This window comes from Ascaphus truei, chromosome 9 (genome assembly GCF_040206685.1).
Source record: "Ascaphus truei isolate aAscTru1 chromosome 9, aAscTru1.hap1, whole genome shotgun sequence".
Taxonomy (NCBI): domain Eukaryota; kingdom Metazoa; phylum Chordata; class Amphibia; order Anura; family Ascaphidae; genus Ascaphus; species Ascaphus truei.
Window position 1 is genome coordinate 53,496,159 of NC_134491.1, and position 23,540 is coordinate 53,519,698.

General features: G+C 46.9%; 1 protein-coding gene across 2 annotated transcripts in view; it reads right to left on the bottom strand.

The window, feature by feature from the left end:
- LOC142503031 (coiled-coil domain-containing protein 170-like) overlaps positions 1–23,426 on the bottom strand; it is a 36,743-nt gene extending 13,317 nt beyond the window's left edge. Inside the window, exons 1-5 of one of the 2 annotated variants that reach the window (XM_075614883.1) lie at positions 23,038–23,426; positions 20,132–20,196; positions 17,116–17,161; positions 4,898–5,026; positions 459–715 (exon numbers count right to left, since the gene is read on the bottom strand). In XM_075614883.1, the coding sequence (XP_075470998.1) occupies positions 459–715; positions 4,898–5,026; positions 17,116–17,161; positions 20,132–20,196; positions 23,038–23,157 (617 nt within the window). In that variant the 5' untranslated portion in view covers positions 23,158–23,426. The remainder of the gene's footprint in view (positions 1–458; positions 716–4,897; positions 5,027–17,115; positions 17,162–20,131; positions 20,197–23,037) is intronic. The other variant, XM_075614882.1, reaches the window with a different exon arrangement.
- Between the last annotated feature and the right edge of the window lie 114 nt (positions 23,427–23,540).

The following is a 23,540-nucleotide window of genomic DNA, read 5'->3' on the forward strand; positions in this document are numbered from 1 at the left end:
ATGAGTGATGAAGCACGGTGTTTAAAGCAGCAATTTATTACAGATATGAAGCAGGGGAGGGGGGGGGTTCTGTGGAGCTGAACCCCATTAATTTCAGCCCGGGGACTCTGCAGAGTTTAAAGGTCCAGGTCACGAGGGCCAATAGGAAGCCGCACCGGATGACATCACGGCTTCCTATTGGCCCATGTGACGCGGGACATTTAAACGCCGCCATTAGATTAAGGAGCACCGTTTCTCTGCCTGCAGGGATATCGGCACAACTGTGGGACTAAGTATCTCTATAAGCAGTGGGTCCCCGGAGCTGAAATGAATGCAGTTCTGCTCCGGAGACCCCCTGCTTCAATCCTGTAATAAAAAATAAAAAATAATATATATATTTTTTTTTTAACGTTAACCCGTATTGCTGCTTGAAATGACAGAAGCACATACGTGTACAACCTGGTTACATTCCTACCTACCTGACACGGTGTTCCAGTTCCTGAACCCTTTCGTTTAACTCTTTATTGTCTCGTTTGAAAGAATAGATCCCAGCACTTGTTTCCGCTTTCACACTATTCACAGACACGCTCATTTGTTCTAACTGCTTGATATGGTCTTTTAGGGACTGGATCTGGGAGGCTTGGCGGGCGTTATTCTCCTTGTAGTTCTCCAGTTCCCCTTTCATTTCTAGTAAGAAAGCTTCTTTCGCTGCCAGCCTGTTCTTCATGTCAGACACCTGGAAAAATACACATTTGTAAGGCACGGGTAGCCAACTCCAGTCCTCAAGAGCTACAATATCAACAGGTCAGGTTTTCAACATAATCCTGCTTCAGTACAGGTGGCTCAACCAGTCCCAGCTTCGGCACAGGTGGCTCGATGAGTGGCTCAGTCTTTGATAGGAAAGCAAAGTGCTCTAGAACAATATGCAGCTTGTGTTTTAATTGTGCCTTTCATTTAGACCTCAGAAAATACATGAAGTCATTCCTTCTGCTGCCTCTAAATGCCTCCGTACACCACGACAAAGTCATACTGCTGCGGCCAGCTTTATTCTACCATTTACCCGCAATTTTTCGGGGCATTTATCGGCAGCTGCCGAACTTGGCCGCGCGCCAGCCGCATCTTGCGGTTGCGCGTGGCCCGTTTCCCCATTCAGCGCTAATGCGCTGAACAATGGGAAGAGCCTGCGGCGCCAGAAAAAAAAAACGGCTGCGTCTGCACGGGGTTTTAAATTACCTGCGGTGCAGGCCGCCTGAGAATAAGTTTAGCCGCCACTGTACAATGACAATCTGCCACAGAAAAAACGATTGGGAAAAACAATAACTTATATATTTTTTATCTTGTTTGGTTTCTTTTATAGCTTCAAATTTTTCCTTTTATTTTTGGGGGGGGGAATTTGAAATATGTGAAGCTCTTTGAGTCCCATTAGGAGAAACAACAAAGTCATTACTATTATATGGGATTTACATACAAATATAAACAAAGTAAATTGTTACTGATTCTACAATCACAACAAATATAAATATATTATGGAAAGCTGACATCATTTGCATTCTGCATGATGAAAAGCAGCATGGAACACTGACTGACAGCATGGAACGCTGACTGACAGCATGGAACTCTGACTGACAGCATGGAACACTGACTGACAGCATGGAACTCTGACTGACAGCATGGAACACTGACTGACAGCATGGAACTCTGACTGACAGCATGGAACTCTGACTGACAGCATGGAACTCTGACTGACAGCATGGAACACTGACTGACAGCATGGAACTCTGACTGACAGCATGGAACACTGACTGACAGCATGGAACTCTGTGAAACTGACTGACAGCATGGAACACTGACTGACAGCATGGAACACTGACTGACAGCATGGAACTCTGACTGACAGCATGGAACTCTGACTGACAGCATGGAACTCTGACTGACAGCATGGAACTCTGACTGACAGCATGGAACTCTGACTGACAGCATGGAACACTGACTGACAGCATGGAACTCTGACTGACAGCATGGAACTCTGACTGACAGCATGGAACGCTGACTGACAGCATGGAACTCTGACTGACAGCATGGAACGCTGACTGACAGCATGGAACTCTGACTGACAGCATGGAACGCTGACTGACTGCATGGAACTCTGACTGACAGCATGGAACGCTGACTTACTGCATGGAACTCTGACTGACAGCATGGAACTCTGACTGACAGCATGGAACTCTGTGAAACTGACTGACAGCATGGAACTCTGACTGACAGCATGGAACTCTGTGAAACTGACTGACAGCATGGAACTCTGACTGTCAGCATGGAACTCTGTGAAACTCTGACTGACAGCATGGAACTCTGACTGACAGCATGGAACTCTGACTGACAGCATGGAACTCTGTGAAACTATGACTGACAGCATTGAACTCTGACTGACAGCATGGAACTCTGTGAAACTGACTGACAGCATGGAACTCTGTGAAACTCTGACTGACAGCATGGAACTCTGGGAATCTGACTGACAGCATGGAACTCTGACTGACAGCATGGAACTCGGTGAAACTGACTGACAGCATGGAACACTGACTGACAGCATGGAACTCTGACTGACAGCATGGAACTCTGTGAAACTCTGACTGACAGCATGGAACTCTGACTGACAGCATGGAACTCTGACTGACAGCATGGAACTCTGTGGAACTCTGACTGACAGCATGGAACTCTGACTAGCAGCATGGAACTCTGACTGACAGCATGGAACTCTGTGGAACTCTGACTGACAGCATGGAACTCTGACTAGCAGCATGGAACTCTGACTAGCAGCATGGAACTCTGACTGGCAGCATGGAACTCTGACTGGCAGCATGGAACTCTGACTGACAGCATGGAACTCTGACTGACAGCATGGAACTCTGACTGACAGCATGGAACTCTGACTGGCAACATGGAAGTCTGACTGACAGCATTGAACGCTGGCCAGTACTGTACCAGGGTGTGTTAATGTTGTATTATATTGTCTTGTTTCACAGCCCATTGTGCTGTGCTGCAGAATATGTTGGCGTGTCATAAGTAAATGAAACTAATAATGACAGGCCGCAGCACCCGCAAATCTTTCGCCCATAAAAAGCCATTTGTACCGTTTTGTTTTTCTTTCAGAAATGTAGTGATATAAACTCACCAGCCTGCCTACAGTATACCACCCACCAGGGGTGGCCAACTCCAGTCCTCAAGGGCCCCCAACAGGTCAGGTTTTCAGGATATCCCTGCTTCAGCACAGGCAGCCACCCCTGGTATAAGCGGATGTCTCCAAGGAAAACATCAGAAGCAGAAGAAAGTGCAGACAATCTCACGTAATTACTGGATCTAGGTAGATGTACGGAACTGACCCAATTGCGTTTGCACTTTACCACCATCTCAAGCACATCCCCACCAACTCTGTCTGCACTCACTCTATGACGTAAGTCATGGAAAACTTTTCACATACAACTAGTGAATGTGCTGATTTATAAGGGGGGTTGGGGGGGGGTGTTAAATGAAGAAGTCACTGTCTGATTTCTAATGGTTACATTTTTGGAAATGTTAGGTGATGGCTACTCCATCCTTCAGATCAGGAGGGGGGGGGGGGGGGAGAAAGGATGGCAAATTTGATTTTACTTGACATGGTAAAAGAACATCTGCTTTGTGACCAGCAAAAGGTCAGGAACATTTTGTTATTGCTAGAAATTGCACCTATGATAGGCAGTACTATCCCTAGTATCTGCCACAGCGAAAGGCACAAGTTGCTGTCCCTGATGAAATACCACGTCCGATTTCAGGACATTACAGAAGCCGTATCATATTCTGACATTTCAAAGGTTAACATGCAAGGATTCATTTACAAACGCCATGCAGTGAGGGCAATTGTATAGTAACACAATGTTGTTATATTGATTTGATGCAGTGTTACGGTACAGGGGTGCTCAAAGTGGGGGAGGTGCAACATTTTTTTGGCGGCGGCGTGGCGCTTGCACAGGCCCCGCGCTCTTCCGCAAGGCATTTAAATTAAATGCCCGGAGGATCGCGTTAGGCCGCTGCAGTGTCTCCTACCTTGTCTTCGGCAACACGCGTCAAATGACGCCGCGGGGGTCACGTGACATGTCATCACATGATGTCACATGACCCCGCGCGTTATTTGACGCGGGATCTTAGGTAAGGGGGGTGTGAGCACAGGGGCTGGCAGGCAGGGGGGGCGCAGCGCAGAAAGTTTGCGCACCCCTGTTACAGTATATATTGATCAGGATGTTAAAGCAGTGTTGCTCAGCTTCAGCACAGGTGGCTTAATCAGTGGCTCTCTTCTACTGAGCTACCTGTGCTGAAGCTGGGATATCCTTAAAAGCTGACCTGTTGGGGGGTCTTGAGGACTGGAGTTGAGCACCCCTGTGTTAAAGTCCCACTTAAGGACATGTTAAGAGAAAAATGGGGGAGATTGCCCTAATGTTTTTTGACTTTCGTAAGAAACGTGTCGAATCTTTCGTCCAAGAGAAAGAAATATAAATTTTTCACCTAAATCACGACAGAGTCTGGCTGATAAAGTGGAAAGTTTGTCAAAGTGACAAAAAGAAAAGAAATGACACTGAGGGCTCATTTGCATGTCATTACCCAGAATCCCTGGCTGCACTGGAAGCGCTGTATGCTGAGATCATGGGGAAAAGCAGAGCTGCAAATCTGTCTGAGACGTGGGAATGTGCTCAAAAAGTGATATTTTTATTTGCTAAAATTTTTAGTAAAATTCCAGGGGAAAAAAATAGAAAAAAACCTCAGGTGTAAGTACCACTGACAAAAACAAAGGTCTAGGATCTGCTTCGTCCATGAGAGTGACAGCTTTCTTTCTTAAAATGTCAGCACTTTGGGGGGTTGTATCCTGAGTCGCCTGGGTTTACTGCACCTCAGCTTGAAGGCTGTTTTTTTTCACCAGCAACGCAGCGTGATCCCCATGTGCAGCCTCTGCAGCTCTTCTGTAATGCATCAGCTGATCCCTGGTGGCCAACATTCCAACCGCCGGGTCATAAGGTGTCTGAAACAAAATACACTCATTTTAATTGACAGTTATCCAATCAGAATCGATGACAGCGGCAAGAAACGCTGCAGCAAGAGCAATTTCCTGCTGCAGTCAGGTCGACTAATTACAGTAAAACCGATTGACGCTGGGTGCTAAATAATTCATTTTTCTTGTACAGACGCGGCCCCTTTTTTTCTCCAACATCTCCGAATTTTTTCGGGGATTTTTTCCGAATGCCACGCACTTCACCACGTTCATGCCGCATTCATACCGCATTCATGTTGCATTCATGCCGGCGTCACCCGCGGTTGATGTGTTTATTGATAATGGTTCGGATTTAATTGGTTGCAGTTCTTCGCGTATCCGCCAGGTGGCAGATATTCATGAATTGTAATGCGCATGCGCTTCAGTAATGTGTCGACTTGCAGGTGTTTAAAAATATAATACAGTGGTCCATTGTAAATTGGCCTTGGTACTGAAGAAGTTACAATAATGTATCAATTTAGGCTTTTCATATTAAAAAATACATGCACAGTGTCTGGGGTTTTATTGTCCTGAGAGTCCTGACATGAGTGCACCATCGCAGTCCGTGTTCCAAAAACCCGACAGAACGTACGCTTATTGTCAGGAATCGGCGTTCTCCACTCTCCCCACACAAAGCACACCCTTCCCGCAGGGCGTCCCTGGACACATAAAACAAACCTGCCTTACCGGCACCAATCTGCAGTGTCTCCCTGTAGCTCTTCCTGTCCCGCCTCCGTTCCTAATTGGACCTTCCTGCTTTATCTAGCTCCTCTCTGCTCTCAGTCTTTGCTCGACATAGTCTCTTCATGGAAGTACTTCTGGATTCTCTCAGTGTTTTCACAGGTTCTGACGCGGCTTGTACGACTACCCCCTCTGGCTCTCGATCTCGGCACTCCTTGGACAACGCTCTCTCTGGTAACCCCTTGAACACGGCTTGGACAATGACCTATCTCCACTCTCCACTCCCTGACTTCGCCGAGGGATCCTTCACTCTTCCTCTACAACCGGTACCGGCAAGTATTGTCTACCTTACTACACCTGGCCTGGCAACGCTTCATACCACACTCCGGACACGCTCCCTTTGCTGCGGGTGCGTGTATTACCACTTCCCCCTTCAGCTCAGGGGACGGGTCTGGTCTGCGGGCAGCACCGGCGTAACATTATGTCGAGCCCACAAGACGCAGACCAGACCGAACTTCAACAGTTTCTCTCCAATCTACTTCAGCAAAACCAGGCCATGGCGGATCAAATTGTGGCACTTACACGCCAGGTCGCAGAACTCTCAGACAGGGTACCGACCGCGACCCCGCCAGATGTAAGCCCCCACTCCGCAAGCGCAGTTAGCAGCTCAGATGTAAGGATTCCTCCCCACAAGCCTTATGCAGGTGAACCGCAAGATTGTAGGGGTTTCCTAAACCAGTGTGAGGTGCAGTTTGAAATGGCCCCCCATCTCTACAATACTGATCGCAAGAAGGTAGCCTACATTTATAACCTCCTCCCTGGCAGCGCCCTGGCTTGGGCTTCCCCGGTTTGGGAGCGACGTTCTGACCTTACCCAAGATTACCCGGCATTTAAAGCCGAGTTTCAACGAGTATTCGATTCTCCCGCTCGTCGGGAGATGGCATCTGTTTCTCTCCTCCAGATCACTCAGGGACGGCGAATGGTGACACAGTATGCTGTGGAATTCCGGACTCTAGCAGCCGAGACTAACTGGGGACAAGAGGCTCTCGTCTCCGTATTCTGGCAAGGCCTGGCAGATCCCATCAAGGACGAACTCTCTCGCCAATCCAGGCCAGATCAATTGGAGGTCCTCATTGATTTGGCTGTCCGAGTGGATCAACGTATCCAGGTACGCCGCTCTGAGCGTCAGCGCACTCGCTTCCATAACTTTCAAGTTCCGTTCTCCAGTACTCCCAGCAACACTCCTGCTCCCCCAAGTGCTTCCATACCTCTTCGTCCTGCACTGGAGTTGCCAGAGCCAATGCAATTGGGGGTACAACGCATCCGCACACCGATACGGCAGTTCCGCCACGCCGGGGGATTGTGTTTCTACTGCGGATCCATGGAACATCTGGTTCGGGAGTGTCCACTGCATCCGGAAACGGGAACACCCAGTGAGTACAGAGGGGCTCTCTCTGGGTGTAATGTCTCCACGTCCCCTTTGTAAAGGTGAACTCCCTAAGAAACTTACATTTCCAGTCTCCCTTTCAGGCGATAAGTTCAAGACTTCTACCGCCGCTTTCATTGACTCAGGAGCTGGAGGAAACTTCGTGGATCTTGAATTCGCCAGCTTAAACCGCATACCACTCGTGAGAAAGAAGGTTCCCATCGCACTCGTCGGTATCGATGGATGTTCTCTTACCCCGGCCCACATCTCCTTAGAGACGGCTCCCTTACTTCTGTCCTCACATCTGCACAAGGAGATCTTAGTTCTCGATGCCATTCACGCTCCTGGGATACCCATCACCCTTGGTCTTCCTTGGCTACAGCTTAACAATCCTCTCATTGACTGGACTTCCTCGTCAGGAATCGGCGTTCTCCTCGCTTCCCACACAAAGCACTCCCTCTCCGCAAGGAGTCCCTGGACACACAAAATAATCCTGCCTTACCGGTCTCCACGGCTCCTCGCCTCTGCCGCCGTCGCGGGACCACTCCCCTCGGCGATTCCTCTGCTCAGCGCCGGGCGTGCCCACGCCCTCCTGCACGCACACCTACACGCACGCCAGCCTCAGACGTTATGTGCATGCATTCCCAGCTTACAGAGCACATGCCTAACAGAGCACTTTTAACCACTGCTTCTGCAGCGAGGCGTCGCCCCCAAGCATCACACAGTTCAAGGCAAATCAATGATTACACTCAGCTGGGCTGTAACACCTCTCTCCTATCAGGGAGGACTCCTTGCAGTCCTCCAGGCCTGCCTCCTTTTCCCATTGGCCTGCCCAGCTTTATTATGCCTGTGCTTCCCATCACTCGTCGCTCGACATAGTTCTGTATGGAAGCATTTGACTATTCTCTCAGTAACTCCTCAGGTATTGACGCGGATTGGACGACTACCCCCTCTGGCTCTCGACTTTGGCTCTACTTGGACTTCGTGACTTCTGGCATCCCTGACCTTGGCAACGGCAATAACTACTCCTTCTCTACTACCGGTACCGGCAAGTATTGTCTTCACTACTATACCTGGCCTGGCAACAATAACACCACACTCCGGACACGCTCCCTTTGCTGCGGGTGCGTGTATCCCTACGTCCCACCTCAGTACAGGGGACGGGTCTGGTCTGCGGGCAGCACCGGCGTAACATTCCTCTGCTCCCATTTCCTGGAGGCCGAGGTCAGGCGTGACTCATCAACTGCTGGCCAATACCTCGGTTCCCGAAGTTATTCTACCTTCCATTTACCATCAATTCCGGGACGTTTTCAATAAGGTACAGTCAGACCTCTTGCCACCACACAGGACATACGATTGTCCGATCGACCTAGTTCCAGGTTACACCCTACCCAAGTCCAAGACCTACCCCTTGTCGTTACCAGAATCTCACGCTATGGATGAATATATCCAGGAGAATCTCAAGAAAGGCTTTATTCGTCACTCCAATTCCCCAGCAGGGGCTGGGTTTTTCTTCGTCAAGAAAAAGGACGGGTCTTTGAGGCCTTGCATCGACTACAGGGGTTTAAACCACATAACTATTAAAAATCGTTACCCCCTTCCCGTTACCCTCCTTCCGCATGAGAGGATTCTCGCCACGTCTTCTTTCAAGAATCTTGACAAGATTTTGCACTCCCAGAGACGCATTCCCAAGGACTTGGTCGTTCCCGACAACAAACTCTTTGTACCTTCCAAATTTGTTCCAGAGGTCCTGTCTTGGGGTCACTCCTCTAAATCTGCAGGTCATCCAGGTTTTAAGAAGACTACTGATCTCATTCGTCGGAATTTCTGGTGGCCAAGGATGTCTCAAGATATTCTGGAGTTTACCCGCGCCTGCCCCATGTGCGCTCAAAGCAAGACTCTCTGTCAAAAGCCTCAGGGTTTTCTGTTACCCCTTCCAGTTCCCGACCGCCCCTGGTCCCACATTTCTATGGACTTCATCGTGGAGGTGCCCAGGTCCAGAGGAATGAACACTATCTTGGTGGTCGTGGACATGTTCTCGAAGATGTCCCATTTCATTCCACTTAAAGGATTACCCACCTCCCCCACCCTTGCTGATATCTTTACGGAGCAGATTTTCCGGATTCATGGGATCCCTTTGTCCATTGTTTCTGACAGAGGTTCTCAGTTCGTATCCAAATTTTGGAGAGCTTTCACGAAGAGATTGGGCATCTCTTCTTCCTTCTCTTCCGCCTATCATCCTCAGTCCAATGGACAAACGGAGAGAATCAATCAATCCCTGGAGAAGTACCTGAGATGTTTCATATCCGATTTCCAGGATGATTGGGCTCGACTCCTCTCTTGGGCAGAGTATGCCGTCAATTCTGCAAAAAACGAGTCCACCCGGGAGTCGCCCTTCTTTATAAATTATGGGTTCCATCCTCCCTGTCTTCCCATCCCCAACATCCCTTCTGGAGTACCAGCCGTAGATGAACGCATTTCTTCCCTCCAAACCGCATGGTCCAGGATTCAGTCTACCCTTCTCAACTCCTCCCGCAGATCGAAACTACAGGCCGATCGTCGTCGTCGTTCGGCGCCCAGTTACAAACCAGGGGATTTGGTATGGCTCTCCTCTAAGAATATCCACCTTAAGGTACCATATCCTAAACTGGCACCTAAGTTCCTGGGTCCCTTCCCTATTTGTGAACAAATCAATCCCGTGGCATTCCGGCTCCAACTAACACCCAGTAAGAAGATTCCCAATGTCTTTCATGTGTCCCTCTTAAAACCATTTATCTCCAGTCACTTCTTTCCGGATCAGACTCGTAAACCGGATCCCATTACTGTACAAAATAACGAGGAATATGAAGTTCACTCTCTTTTGGATTCTCGCCTATCCAGGGGTCAGCTCCAGTTCTTGGTGCAGTGGAAGGGCTTTGGCCCTGAAGAGAGATCCTGGGTACCTCCAAAGGACATTCATGCCCCGGCCCTTCTTAAGTCCTTCAGGAAAAAGTTTCCAGAGAAACCGTTCTTGGATCGTCCTGAGGCCGTTCCTGAAGAGGGGGGTACTGTCAGGAATCGGCGTTCTCCACGCTCCCCACACAGAGCACTCCCTCCCCGCAGGGAGCCCCTGGACACACAAAACAAACCTGCCTTACCGGCCTCCACGGCTCCTCGCCCCTGCCGCCGTCGCGGGATAACTCCCCTCGGCGATTCCTCTGCTCAGCGCCGGGCGCGCCCATGCCCTCCTGCGCGCACACCTGCACGCACACCTGCACCATCCACTGGCTAGGTCCACGCGCGTACACAAGTTACGGAGCACGCTCAGTCTGCACACACTTCTTCCCGTCCCCCGGACCTCAGGCTCCACCCCCGCACACTGCACGGGCATACTCAGGTTACCAACAAGACTCACCTGGCCTGTTATGCCTGCACCAATCTGCAGTGTCTCCCTGTATCTCTTCCTGTCCCGCCTCCGTTCCTAATTGGACCTTCCTGCTTTATCAAGCTCCTCTCTGCTCTCAGTCTTTGCTCGACATAGTCTCTGTATGGAAGTACTTCTGGATTCTCTCAGTGTTTTCACAGGTTCTGACGCGGCTTGTACGACTACCCCCTCTGGCTCTCGATCTCGGCACTCCTTGGACAACGCTCTCTCTGGTAACCCCTTGAACACGGCTTGGACAACGACCTATCTCCACTCTCCACTCCCTGACTTCGGCGAGGCATCCTTCACTCTTCCTCTACAACCGGTACCCATGTATAAATATGCAAATTTACAATTACTGCGCGCGCACACGCAGACTGTGTACTGACGTACTGTAGGTTGAACTGCTAAAGTATTAGACTTTGAAGACAACAGCTCGCGAACGCCCCCCTGAGTTTTTAGACGGTATTGCAGTATTGCAGACAGCGCTAATAAAATGCTAATATTACGAGCGCTAAAATACCGGAACATATTCCGGGGAAAAAAAATACTGCATCTGCCCGCGGTTATCAGAGTTGCGCGGATACGGCCGCATTAGGATAAAGGCGGCCGCAGCTGTATCTATTCAAAGGAGAAATCTACCCTAACTAACCTCCATATTTTATTATAGGATTGGAACTGGGGGGTTCCTCCAGAGCTGGACCGCACTATTTTCAGCTCCGGGGACCCTCTTGTTCCAGAGATACTTACTGGTGAAGTTACCACTGTTACTTCCTGGTTTTTAAAGGGGATTTAAACGGGCATCCAATAGGAAGCCGCCACCAATGATGTTGCAGCTTCCTATTGGGCGAGGCATTTTGTTTCCCTCGAGGGATAAGAGCCTTTCCATTGCCATCATTTATCATGTACAGTATGTTTAATTTACAGAGTCCAATGCATGGTATCACAACTTGCACATAAATTACGTTTGCGACCTTAGCAGGAATTGGGAGTATGACAAATAATGTAAAAACTAGAGCAGCAGACACATACCTTTTCCAAAATTATGTTGAAGGCAACAAGAGCCCCCCCCCCCTCCCCTGTTTGCTGCCGTGTTAAAGGTGCAGTTCGATATAAAGGGCAAAAAAATTACTTATCAATGTGCTTAACTTCCTAAGAAAGATTTGATCACCCCAAAACTACAATTTATACTTATTTGCTTTCTGTTTAGAAATGTGTCCTGTTGTCTTGGAGTCCCATGTAATTCTAATAATTGATCTTCCCTTTAGCTCTTTGGCTAATGATGGTAGCAATAACGAATTAAAACAATACACCAATAGAAAAAGTATATAGCACGGTTTACAAACAGTCTTATCCACTGTACCGCCACCTTTCCCCCCCGAGTGACGCTGACCCCGCTATCGGAGGAGAGGGAGGCCTGCCAGGCGGCGCTGGAAATTGGGCCCGGCGGAGGCGAGAGGTGGGGCTTACGTTCTGCACTGGCTGACGCTGCTGCTGCTTGCTGTGGGGGTGGGGTCGTCACTCCGCACAGCCACTCCCTCTCCCTGCATGGCTGTGCGCGTATGCTTGGGGAGGATTTGGGGACTAATTCTCGTTGCTGAGAGAGCAGCACCTCCATTTTTTATCTGGGACTGTGTGACTTTGACTCTGGGACGTTATATGATTTTTCATTTGAGTTTTTTTTTTAATTTAGTTTAATTTTCATTTCTGTATTTACTTACAACTCTCATGTTATCTGGAATGCTGTCCCTTTTGGAGGGGTTATTCTATTTCTCTCATTTACCAACAGGTTTATTTTTCTGTTGGAAAAACTTGCAGTATTTTCTTTTTTTGTTAATAAATTATAAATTTGATTTAAAAAAAAATTGCACATTTTCTATGAAACTCTAATTTTTGTATGTATTCCTTTTTTTATATCTGTAAAATTCAAAGTAACAACGTCTATAATTGTTAAAAATATATATTTTTTTTATTATGTATTTTTGATTATTATCATCAACTTTTTTATTATGAATACTGGCACCCCTTTTTTTTATATACTGGATTGTCCTGTATTTGGACACTCTGTCCAGTAAAAAATTAGAGGTAATACTGGACATGTATGTGTATACCGGTATTACCTCTCTGGACATAGTGACCTGACCAGTTTTCGGGACCGCGGGATTTCCACCAGCAGGGAGAGAGCAGGTCTGCTGCTAGAAGGCTGGGCAGAGGAGGAAACAGCATGGCAATCCTAGGTGTCAATCACCTACAGTAGTGGTGTTCAACTCCAGTCCTCAAGAACCCCCCAACAGGTCAGGGATATCCCAGTGTCAGCACATGTTGCTCAATCAGTCCCTGCTTCAGCACAGGTGGCTCAATCAGTGGCCCAGTTGAAGGTCACTGATTGAGCCACCTGTGCTGAAGCAGGGATATCCTTAAACCCTGACCTGTTGGGGGGTCTTGAGTACTGGAGTTGAGCACTGCCATTAGTTCAATTTGGTCCTAAGAGGGGCTTCTCATTTGCATTAACGGCCAGTGTTGGGGAACCTCTGGCCTTAAACTGCTACATCACTCTGCATAATCGTTTTGTAATGTGGACATTTGACTCTTTGCAGGAATATATACCACCCAGCTGTTTGTATATAAGCCAGGGAACAGGCAGCTGCCATATGCAGCAACAGGCAAATTCCACGGGGTTGGTTTTATTCACTAAACTGTAGTACGTAAAAGTAAAACGATAGCCATGTTAAATTTAATTTGTACTTGCATGATTAATTGGGTAGAAAATGTTCTTCTGCTGTAATAATCCAGCGGGTTTAACTGTTGGACATCACGGCCGTATATATAACCTTGAACTGCTAAAAGCTCTGTTTTTTTACTTGTACAGTACTATTTTGGTAAATTGTAACATGGTTTCATTTTTATGCTGCAAGAGCTCCCTCTACTGCTCAAATCGAAGAGATGAAGATAGAACTCAACAGCTTCTGCCCAATGCTGGTATTTCCTTTTTAAATAACGCAGTACAGGCATACCCCGCATTAACGTACGCAATGGGACCGGAGCATGTATGTAACTATGTAACACAGGCACACCCCGCATTAACGTACGCAATGGGACCGGAGCATGTATGTAACACAGGCACACCCCGCATTAACGTACGCAATGGGACCGGAGCATGTATGTAACTATGTAACACAGGCACACCCCGCATTAACGTACGCAATGGGACCGGAGCATGTATGTAACTATGTAACACAGGCACACCCCGCATTAACGTACGCAATGGGACCGGAGCATGTATGTAACTATGTAACACAGGCACACCCCGCATTAACGTACGCAATGGGACCGGAGCATGTATGTAACTATGTAACACAGGCACACCCCGCATTAACGTACGCAATGGGACCGGAGCATGTATGTAACTATGTAACACAGGCACACCCCGCATTAACGTACGCAATGGGACCGGAGCATGTATGTAACTATGTAACACAGGCACACCCCGCATTAACGTACGCAATGGGACCGGAGCATGTATGTAACTATGTAACACAGGCAAACCGCGCATTAACGTACGCAATGGGACCGGAGCATGTATGTAACTATGTAACACAGGCATACCCCGCATTAACGTACGCAATGGGACCGGAGCATGTATGTAACTATGTAACACAGGCACACCCCGCATTAACGTACGCAATGGGACCGGAGCATGTATGTAACTATGTAACACAGGCATACCCCGCATTAACGTACGCAATGGGACCGGAGCATGTATGTAACTATGTAACACAGGCATACCCCGCATTAACGTACGCAATGGGACCGGAGCATGTATGTAACTATGTAACACAGGCACACCCCGCATTAACGTACGCAATGGGACCGGAACATGTATGTAAAGCGAAAATGTACTTAAAGTGAAGCACTACCTTTTAACCACTTATCGATGCATGTACTGTACGGCAATCGTCATATACGTGCATAACTGATATAAATAACGCATGTGTAACAGGCTCTATAGTCTCCCCGCTTGCGCACAGCTTCGGTACAGGTAGGGAGCCGGTATTGCTGTTCAGGACGTGCTGACAGGCGCATGCGTGAGCTACCGTTTTCCTATTGGGCGATATGTACTTACTCGCGAGTGTACTTAAAGTGAGTGTCCTTAAACCGGGGTATGCCTGTATAGGAAAAGAACCCCAGGCCACCATGGAGCCAAGTCATGGGTTCTGGGGTAAAAAATTACATTTACATAAAAATAAAAAAAAAGTCTTGTAGTTCTCAAAGCGTTCTCTGTAAATAGGAAGAAGGATCACATGGCTCTCCTTAATCTCCGGAAAGCGGATTTCCTCGCCTAGTGAGCCTAGTGAAGAGAGTCTTTGAAGTCAGGAGGCGCTTGCAATCAGTGAGAGTCACAGATCAATAACTGTAGTGGCAATTTCCTCTGCCCTAAACCTTTTGCTGCCACTTATTCCTGCCACGCATTGCTAAGCAATTTGTTGCATGCCCCACTGGCAGTGAGTGGATTACTTAATCATAAAATATGGTTTTAGTTCTATCGTTTGTTTGAACGATGTAATTAAACCGCACATAGGGTGGAGCACCAATTACTTTTTGCCAGTATACCACAACAAAAATTGATTGCTCGTAATGCTAAATAATATAACATTTATATTTCATTTACATTTGAAATTTACATTGTAATTTACCTAATGGCTCCATAACCTGCATTTAGCAAAGTATTTAGCAGGTAAAACAGACAAAGGAGATACCCGCTCAACCTAAAGTGAGGGTAGAACGAGCAGGTGCGCTAGGAAGGGGAGAGGCATAGAACAAAAAACTGTTGTCAAAGAAAACCCACCGAGGTGGGGAGACAGCAGGAGGATCCCAGTAGTGTGCACACCTTGCTCATTAAGGTATTACATGTGGGAAATGGGATCCCGTGTGGCACCGGGGCACAACCTGTAACCAACTAAATACAGGTGCACAATGAATGGGACTGAATATGTCCCAAACGGTTGAAATGTAATGATGAATATATATTAAAAAACAATTTATTAATAATAAAATAGTCGGGACCACATATAAACAAACACACATCAAACACAACTCACAGGCCATAAATTTTGGCTCAGTTACACCGGCAAGGAAGCCCAGGTATAATGTGAGTGGGACCAATGTGCAAATGTCCGGCGGGAGAGGAATAGGAATTTAGAGAACTGGCCGTACTATTTTGTTATTAATAAATTGATTTTAATATATATCCACCATTACATTTCAACCGTTTGGGACGTATTCAGTCCCGTTCATAGTGGACCTGTATTTGGTTGGTTATAAGTTGGGCCCCGTTATAGGTTGGGCCCCGGTGCCACATGTAATACCGTAATCCTCCTGCTGTCTCCCCACCTCGGTATTTAGCAGGGTAACATATTTCTACATTTCAGGCCTTGGTTACAATAGAACATTAGGATGTGTGTTGGTTTTGTGCTGGTATTTGGGTGTTAATTTCCCAAAGCTTAAAGATAAAATGAGCTATGTTTACTAAGCAGTCTTTTGCCAAATGGCACCTTCTGGTACTGGACGACTCCTTATTTATTTAAATGAATATTCTGGCAGGTGACTTGTGACAGAATTCTCCTTGGTAAATATGGGCCTATATGTCTGTGGTGAGCTTGCCAGAGTCCAAACCCTAATTCAGCATTAACATAAGAGATAGATGAAATCAGTGATGAAAAGAAATGTCTCTAATAATGGATTGAATACCTGAATGCAGTGAGCATTTGTATTGCTGAATCAGTCACTCTACCTGCGCGGCTCTAAGGCATGTTATATAGTAAGCGCAGGCGCACGTGCAGGCGCGCGCATGGCGTTGTGAGTGCACGTGGCGTGTGTGTTTATTGCCTATAGGCCAAACGGTGATGTGCGTGGCTAGGCGGCGTGGCCATGACGGTACAACGATAGGCCACACTGTGATTGGCTCACAGTGTCTCGTGGCACAGCATCCGCTTGAAAATACAAATGTCTTTGTATTTCCAGACAGCTGCCGCACCAACGCTATCTGCGGAGCGCGCGGGCGTCGGCACTGTCATAGGGAGACCGGTATTTATCAGTGCCTCGCACGGGCGCCAGCGCTTAGTATAATACCAGCCTAACAGGCGATCGCATGGCTCACTGAGCCACTCCCTCTCCATATTAATTTAATATGTAACATTGTGTGAATTAGTTTAGTCATTGTGTGTATTGTTGGATGGTTTCATGGGCGTAGTACAATAAGTGTACAGTAGGTTGTCCGGTTCCAGCCCTGTGTCTGAAGAAGGGGCTTGTCAGGTATGAAAAGCTTGTGTGCAACTCTAATCTCTATAAACATCCATTGCCCCGCAATCCACAAATTGCACCATCTTCAGGACCAACACACATTCATTATATCTATTTATGAATAAAAATTCATTATTGACTTTATAAATTATATTCACAATCTAGGGATACAAATAAGACATGCGACTTCATAAACAAATCTAAATTGCTGAGTAAATATTTCCGCACAGTAAAGTAAGTCTGTGTACATTCCGGTTTATTGCGCCCTACCTTGGCTTCCTCTAGGCTATCGGAGTAATCGTACGTAGGGATGTGCCTGAGAAGACAGAATTGTCCATGAGTTACAAAATCCACATTTTATTTACACACAACAGCGACTGTTTTTCCTTTTGGTTTGGAGAGGCATTAAGGTAAATGTGCTACATTGAGATTGAGGCTACACAACAACCAGTGTTTAGACAACAGCACACTTTGGCATGTTTGTGTGTGGTTTGCAACTAGTTTGTGCAAAGTCAGTGACCATAGCTCGCAATAATGACCCTGAAAGGGCAGACCGCTATCTCTCAATGGGTTCCATGTAGAGATGGTCACATTTTGGGGCCGGATTTGGATCGGCCGGTTCCTTTGGTTCACGGATTTCTGCAGATCAATCTCAAAAAAGGCTATTCGCATTTTTGCGGATTTTTTTTATTATTATTACACTTCGCAGATGCCGCAACCCGTCAACGGATTTGTAGCATCCAATCTGCGGATTCAGCAATCCGGCGGCGGATTCTTACGGATCCACGAACGGATCGCTGAATCCGCAGATTGGATGCTACAAATCCGTTGTCGGGTTGTATCCAGTGGCGGCTTTTGATGAATTTGAGTGGATCCGAATCCATTTGCGGATTTTACACCGCGGAACGGGTTTTGGGTTGAAAAATGCGAGAAAATCCGGGGAAACGGATTTAGCCGGATTCGCCCATCTCTAGTTCCATGTCTTTGCACTATATTCTTATAGAAGAGGTAACACAAGCCACTTTGCAGTGGGTTCTCAGACACTTTGCAGTGGGTTCTCAGACACTTTGCAGTGGGTTCTCAGACACTTTGCAGTGGGTTCTCAGACACTTTGCAGTGGGTTCTCAGACACTTTGCAGTGGGTTCTCAGACACTTTGCAGTGGGTTCTCAGACACTTTGCAGTGGGTTCTCAGACACTTTGCAGTGGGTTCTCAGACACTTTGCAGTGGGTTCTCAGACACTTTGCAGTGGGTTCTCAGACACTTTGCCAGCAAGTTAGTTACATTTGGCTTTGGGCAACCAATCCACAATCCACCTACCTTCCACCCCCAAGCCAGATTCTGTGATACTGCGCTCCTGTCACTAGTGCTACTTGAGTTTGTGCATGTAGTGTTGCCAGGTGTCCGGTATTGAACTGGACTGTCCTGTATTTGGATACTCTGTCCAGTAAAAAATGAGAGGTACTGTAATACTGGACATGTATGTGTCCAGTATTTTCCTCCCTGGACATAGTGACCTGACGCACCTTTCACCATTGAGTCCAGTATTTTCGGAGAAGCTACCTGGCAGCCCTAAGTACATGCACTTTGTTACCAGTGACACGTGTGTGTCTAAACAGGCTACGCAAGTGAGCTCATCACTTTGCAAATATCTGATTGTGATACATACACTTCAGCTTTCCATGCTCTTGTTCCTCTCTCTTTATGCTCAATTAGTATCTGTCACTATTATTGTACATTATAAGGCACATAATGCAGAACATGATGAATATACAATAGTATATGCAGTTTTGCACGTTGGGCCCTGGTTCAGTGGTAGAATACTGTGCCCAGGATTCACTGGGCTCCGATAACATGTAACAGAGCTTGATGTAGCGTTAACTGCCGGTGACAGGAATGGCATTTAACACATGATCGAGCTCTGACGCCCGTTATCAGAGTTCGGTGCAGGGGTGGGCGACGCCAGTCCTCAAGGGCCACCAACAGGTCACGTTCTCAGGATATCCCGGCTTCAGCACAGGTGGACGCCACCTTTGCTGAAGAAGGAATATCTTGAACACGTGGCCTTGTTGGTGGACCTCGAGGACTGGAGTCGCCCACCCCTGGTTTAGTGAATCTCCTCCTTTGAATCAAATCCAACAACTAATACAAAAGGGGTTGTTCCTTAAGCTGTGATAGTGCCAATCGTGACTCACATGGAAACGCCCATTGGGAAAATGTATATATACACGCTGAAGTGGCTATTCGCATCGTTTTCAGATGCAAAATCTCAAATGAAGTCTATGGGGACATGCAGACAAAAATGACCCTTTCGACTCCCGTATGCAATGAGTTGGTGCGTCTACCAATAGTTTGAGATAGCAACCGTGGGTTTTAATAGCTAAGCTTGAGAAGTCTTTGGTTCTATCCCAGCCGCTTTCGATCGGAACACACTGGGATTTGGTAACGGATGCTCAAGTTATTTCCTTTAATGAAATATTCCCTCAACCAAAGTCATATCTTGATTAGTGTTTTCCATGTTTGAATGAGCAATCAAGAACTCCATTTTTACAATGCCAGAGACAAAGCCTCGGAAGTTGGGAAAGGGAAACCCCGCGGGGAGATGGCGTGAGCACGGCCTTGTCCTGTCTCTTCTACAGTACATTGGGATCCAATCCGCTGGCATTTTACCTGGGCCTTTTAGAATCTAACCACAGAATGGTAACCCCTTCACAGCTGGAAAGGCCCACATAACATTACTTTGCAGGCACCATTGGCAAGAATGGTGTTTATTGGAAGGTGTTACTATTTTAGTTGCAATATTGTACGTTTGGTAATTTAATATATATGCATGTGTCTGATGTACCAAGGTCCAGCCATATATCCGCAACCATTTACCTTCCATTGCTGGAGGCGTCTGTAGTACAGTTTTAAACAATGCATTGAGGTCAACACGCCATTAAAATGGCACCCCCACCCCTCCCCCCTGAAGCCTATTTGAAATGAACTCATACTGTATATTGTTAGTACTTGAGTACTCAACTCCAGTCCTCTATGGGCCACCAACAGTTCCAGTTTTAATGATATCCCACCTTCAGCAAAAGGTGGCTCAATCAGTGGCACAGTCGAAGGCTGCCGAAGCAGGGATATCCTTAAAACCTGACCTGTTGGTGTCCCATGAGGACTGGAGCGGCCCAACCCGGCCTATAAAGTGTCAAAATGTCAAAGTAGGCGAAGGGGAGAGAGGCGGTCTCTTAGATGGCAGATAGAGAAGACAGGAGCAAGCAGCATAAACAATAACGTTTACCTCATCTTTGTGGAGGACCTCTCTTCTTTTTTACCAAATGGTTTAGCATACATATTCTCTTGTTCCTAAACACCAAGAAAATACAATGTTAACTATAACATTAGCCATATGGTATAACACTCTTTTTTTTTTAAATACAAATGATTTATAACATCAAGAAAAACGATATACAAAATATTTTAGAAATGTGGCCCCCCTTATAGAATACATGATAATAAATAAAACAAAATCCTGCCGTGCTGAATCTATTACTACATTAAAGGTGTTGCATGGCACTTAGTGAAATACGTTACTATAAAAGTGCTCCCAACATAATTGCCATTTATATCTCTTTAGGGAGTTAGTTGATGGTAACCTGAGATGATAAAACAAAAGGTGAACGGGTATAACGTAAAATTCCACTGTTCAAGTTAGACATGAAAAAAGTTTTGGTGGGTAAAAAAAAGTGGCAGAAATTGGTACATTTGCATGTCCCAGAGAGGTCTGCAAACCTGTCTTTCCCAATTATTTCTAAGGGCTGCTATATAGTGACCGCGTGCGCAACGACATGTGCGCGCGCACAGCACTTATAATTGGCTGAGGTTAGTCAGCCCTTCTATACAAGGGCCGCGCGGGCGCCCGGCAGTGAGCGTGCATTCGGCCGACAGCGGGGAAGACGGGGAATAGAATGATTTTGCGCCGCTACCGGCGATGAAATGTATGTATGTGTGTGTGTGTATATATGTATGCATGTGTATGTTTGTATGCATGTGTATGCGTGTGTGTGTGTGTATATATGTATGCATGTGTATGTTTGTATGCATGTGTATGCGTGTGTGTGTGTGTATATATGTATGCATGTGTATGTATGTATGTATATGTGCGTGTGTATGTATGTGTGTCTGCACAATGTTAATAAATATTTTATTTTTACCAATGTGTTTTTTTTAAATAAATAATAAATTACTCATACACACACACACACACACACACACACACACACACACACACACACACATACATAAAGTACCTCACTCGTGCACAGTATACACACAAAACGTGTGCGGCACGCGCCATCGCACAGGCGCGCACACGGACACACACAGTACAGTATATAACAGCCCTTAGCAGACAATGCTTCCACTGCAGCCAGGGAGTCTGGGTAATGACATGCAAATGAGCACACAGTGTCACCTTTTGCTTCTAATCCATTTTAAAACTGACCCCAAGAAGCTTCTGCCTGCCGTATTAACCCCGGGCCATAAAGGGGTGGGGAGAGCGGAGGCGCGCTAATGCTGAGGCTCGCCTGCTTCAGTCAGCGCGATTGCACGGACTTGCAGGCGAGCCAGCGTGCGCGAAGGGAGCCGGGGGGAGGTGGTTGTAGTCAGGGCAGTGACGTCGCTGGGCCAATCGCCCGCGACGCACTGACGTCAATGTCACGGCGCCTACGTCACGGCGCCGTGACGTTGACGCTGCTGTGCAGTGATTGGAGGTTTTCAGCCGACAGCGCGCTGAAAAACAGCTTGGCGCTCGGCTGAAACCTCCATCTCGTCAGCACGCCTGCGGACGCTCGCGTGAGCCCCCTCTCAAGGCATCCTCATTGAGGATGCAGGGGCTCAGCGGAGCTCAGGGGCTCAGCGGAGCATCCGCACGCCTCAGCACGGCCTGTCCGTCTATGTACTCGGCATTACACAGTTTTGCAGCACAGCCGGGGTTAAAGAAGGGCATAGTCAGTAAACCTGCTCACAGTCACTTGTGGGTACAATTGCATGTCTCAGACAGATCTGCAACCCTCTCTTTCCCCATTATCGCTGAGCAAACAATGCTTCCACTGTTCAAGTTACCAGCCAAATGCAGGACCATAATGCTTTGCTGCACCCTGTGTTATCAAAGGTGCTAAAGAAGCAATGCAAACCGCTTTTTTTCTTCATTTTTTTTTTTACATAGAATTGAAGCAGGGGGTCTCCGGAGCTGAACCCCATTAATTTCAGCTCCGGGACCCCTGCTCTCAGAGACACAGACCTCCGTAGGGGGCGCCGGTATCTCAGCAAAGTTTAAACCTCCCGGGTCACATCGGCCAATAGGAAGCCGGATGATGTCACGGCTTCCTATTGGAACCCAGCTAATGAGCCGACGCCCCCTACGGAGGTAACTATCTTGGGAAGCAGGGGGTCCACTGAGCTGATATTATTGGGGTCCAGCTCCGAAGACCCCCTAATCAATCCAATGTAAAAAAAAAAATTAAAAATGGGGAATACAACGATCTCTTGGATTGCTGCTTTAAAAACAGACCCATTGTGTGTCCAATAAAAAGGGACTCAAAAGGAAGTTTGCATTCAGTAGTTCCCAATCGGCACTATCTGACTTTAAGGAATGACCCCCATGTAGTATCTATGTTACGCATTGCCTGTGCTATGTTAGAATAAATAATGTACAAGCTAAAAATGTATTTATACAAATACAATACAACCTTGCTTCAATAAAGTATACACAAGCAGAGGTCACGGATCATAAGAAATGTACCTTTTTGAAGTCGCGAAAAAAACAGCAGCTGTGTCAGAAAAATGCTGTTCGGAAAGCATTAAAGCAATGTGCATTTCTGCTGGTTTGTTTAATTTGCTAAAATCTCTAAGATCCCTAATTTTGCTTAAAGAAGAGACTATAAATATGCCACACACTAAGTCTCGCTCACCATCTGGCGATATTCTGCCGGAAGCATACTCATTTGGAGAGATTATTAGCCATATGAGGCTTGGCAGAGAATCGAATTTAGAGGGGAAAGTGCTTAAATGTTGCAAATGCATTCTGCACAGTTCTGCACAGTTCTGCACAGTTCTGCACAGTTCTGCACATCTCTATACACAGGGAGAACACTTTTCGCACTAGGGGTCACGAACTGAATAAAGGAAACAGAGCGTACGCATTACCTCTTGGTGAGGTGCTCGAAATGTTGGCTGCGATCTGCTCTGCGATGGGTGATTATCGAACAGCCTATCAATTCTGCTTGCCGTGTCTTCGTGCCTTAAAAAGCCGTACGGATTCGACATGCTTGAAGCTCCGCGCCAGAGTGACGACCTGAAACCTTATAATTACTGTCACGGTTTTTTTTTTCTGAGGAAGCCACAGAATATTGAATATACTTTTCTGCCAGGGGATATCAGCATGAAGACGATCTAGTTTCCAGCAGTACGATGGTCCGTGTAATGTACCCACTATTACCCACGGTTTCTATTGTGGACAGAGAGGGTGTGCCCTGTTACTAAGGGGACCAAGGGAACATTGTCCTTATTCTTTATTGTTGTAGTAACTTGTCACTAAGAACATGATGCCGTGAACGCTAAGATGCAAAGTTATGTTATGGAAACATTATAGGAAGCAGAATCGGAAGTAGGAAATGGCCTATTATGGTGACATTAATCCATGTTACTTA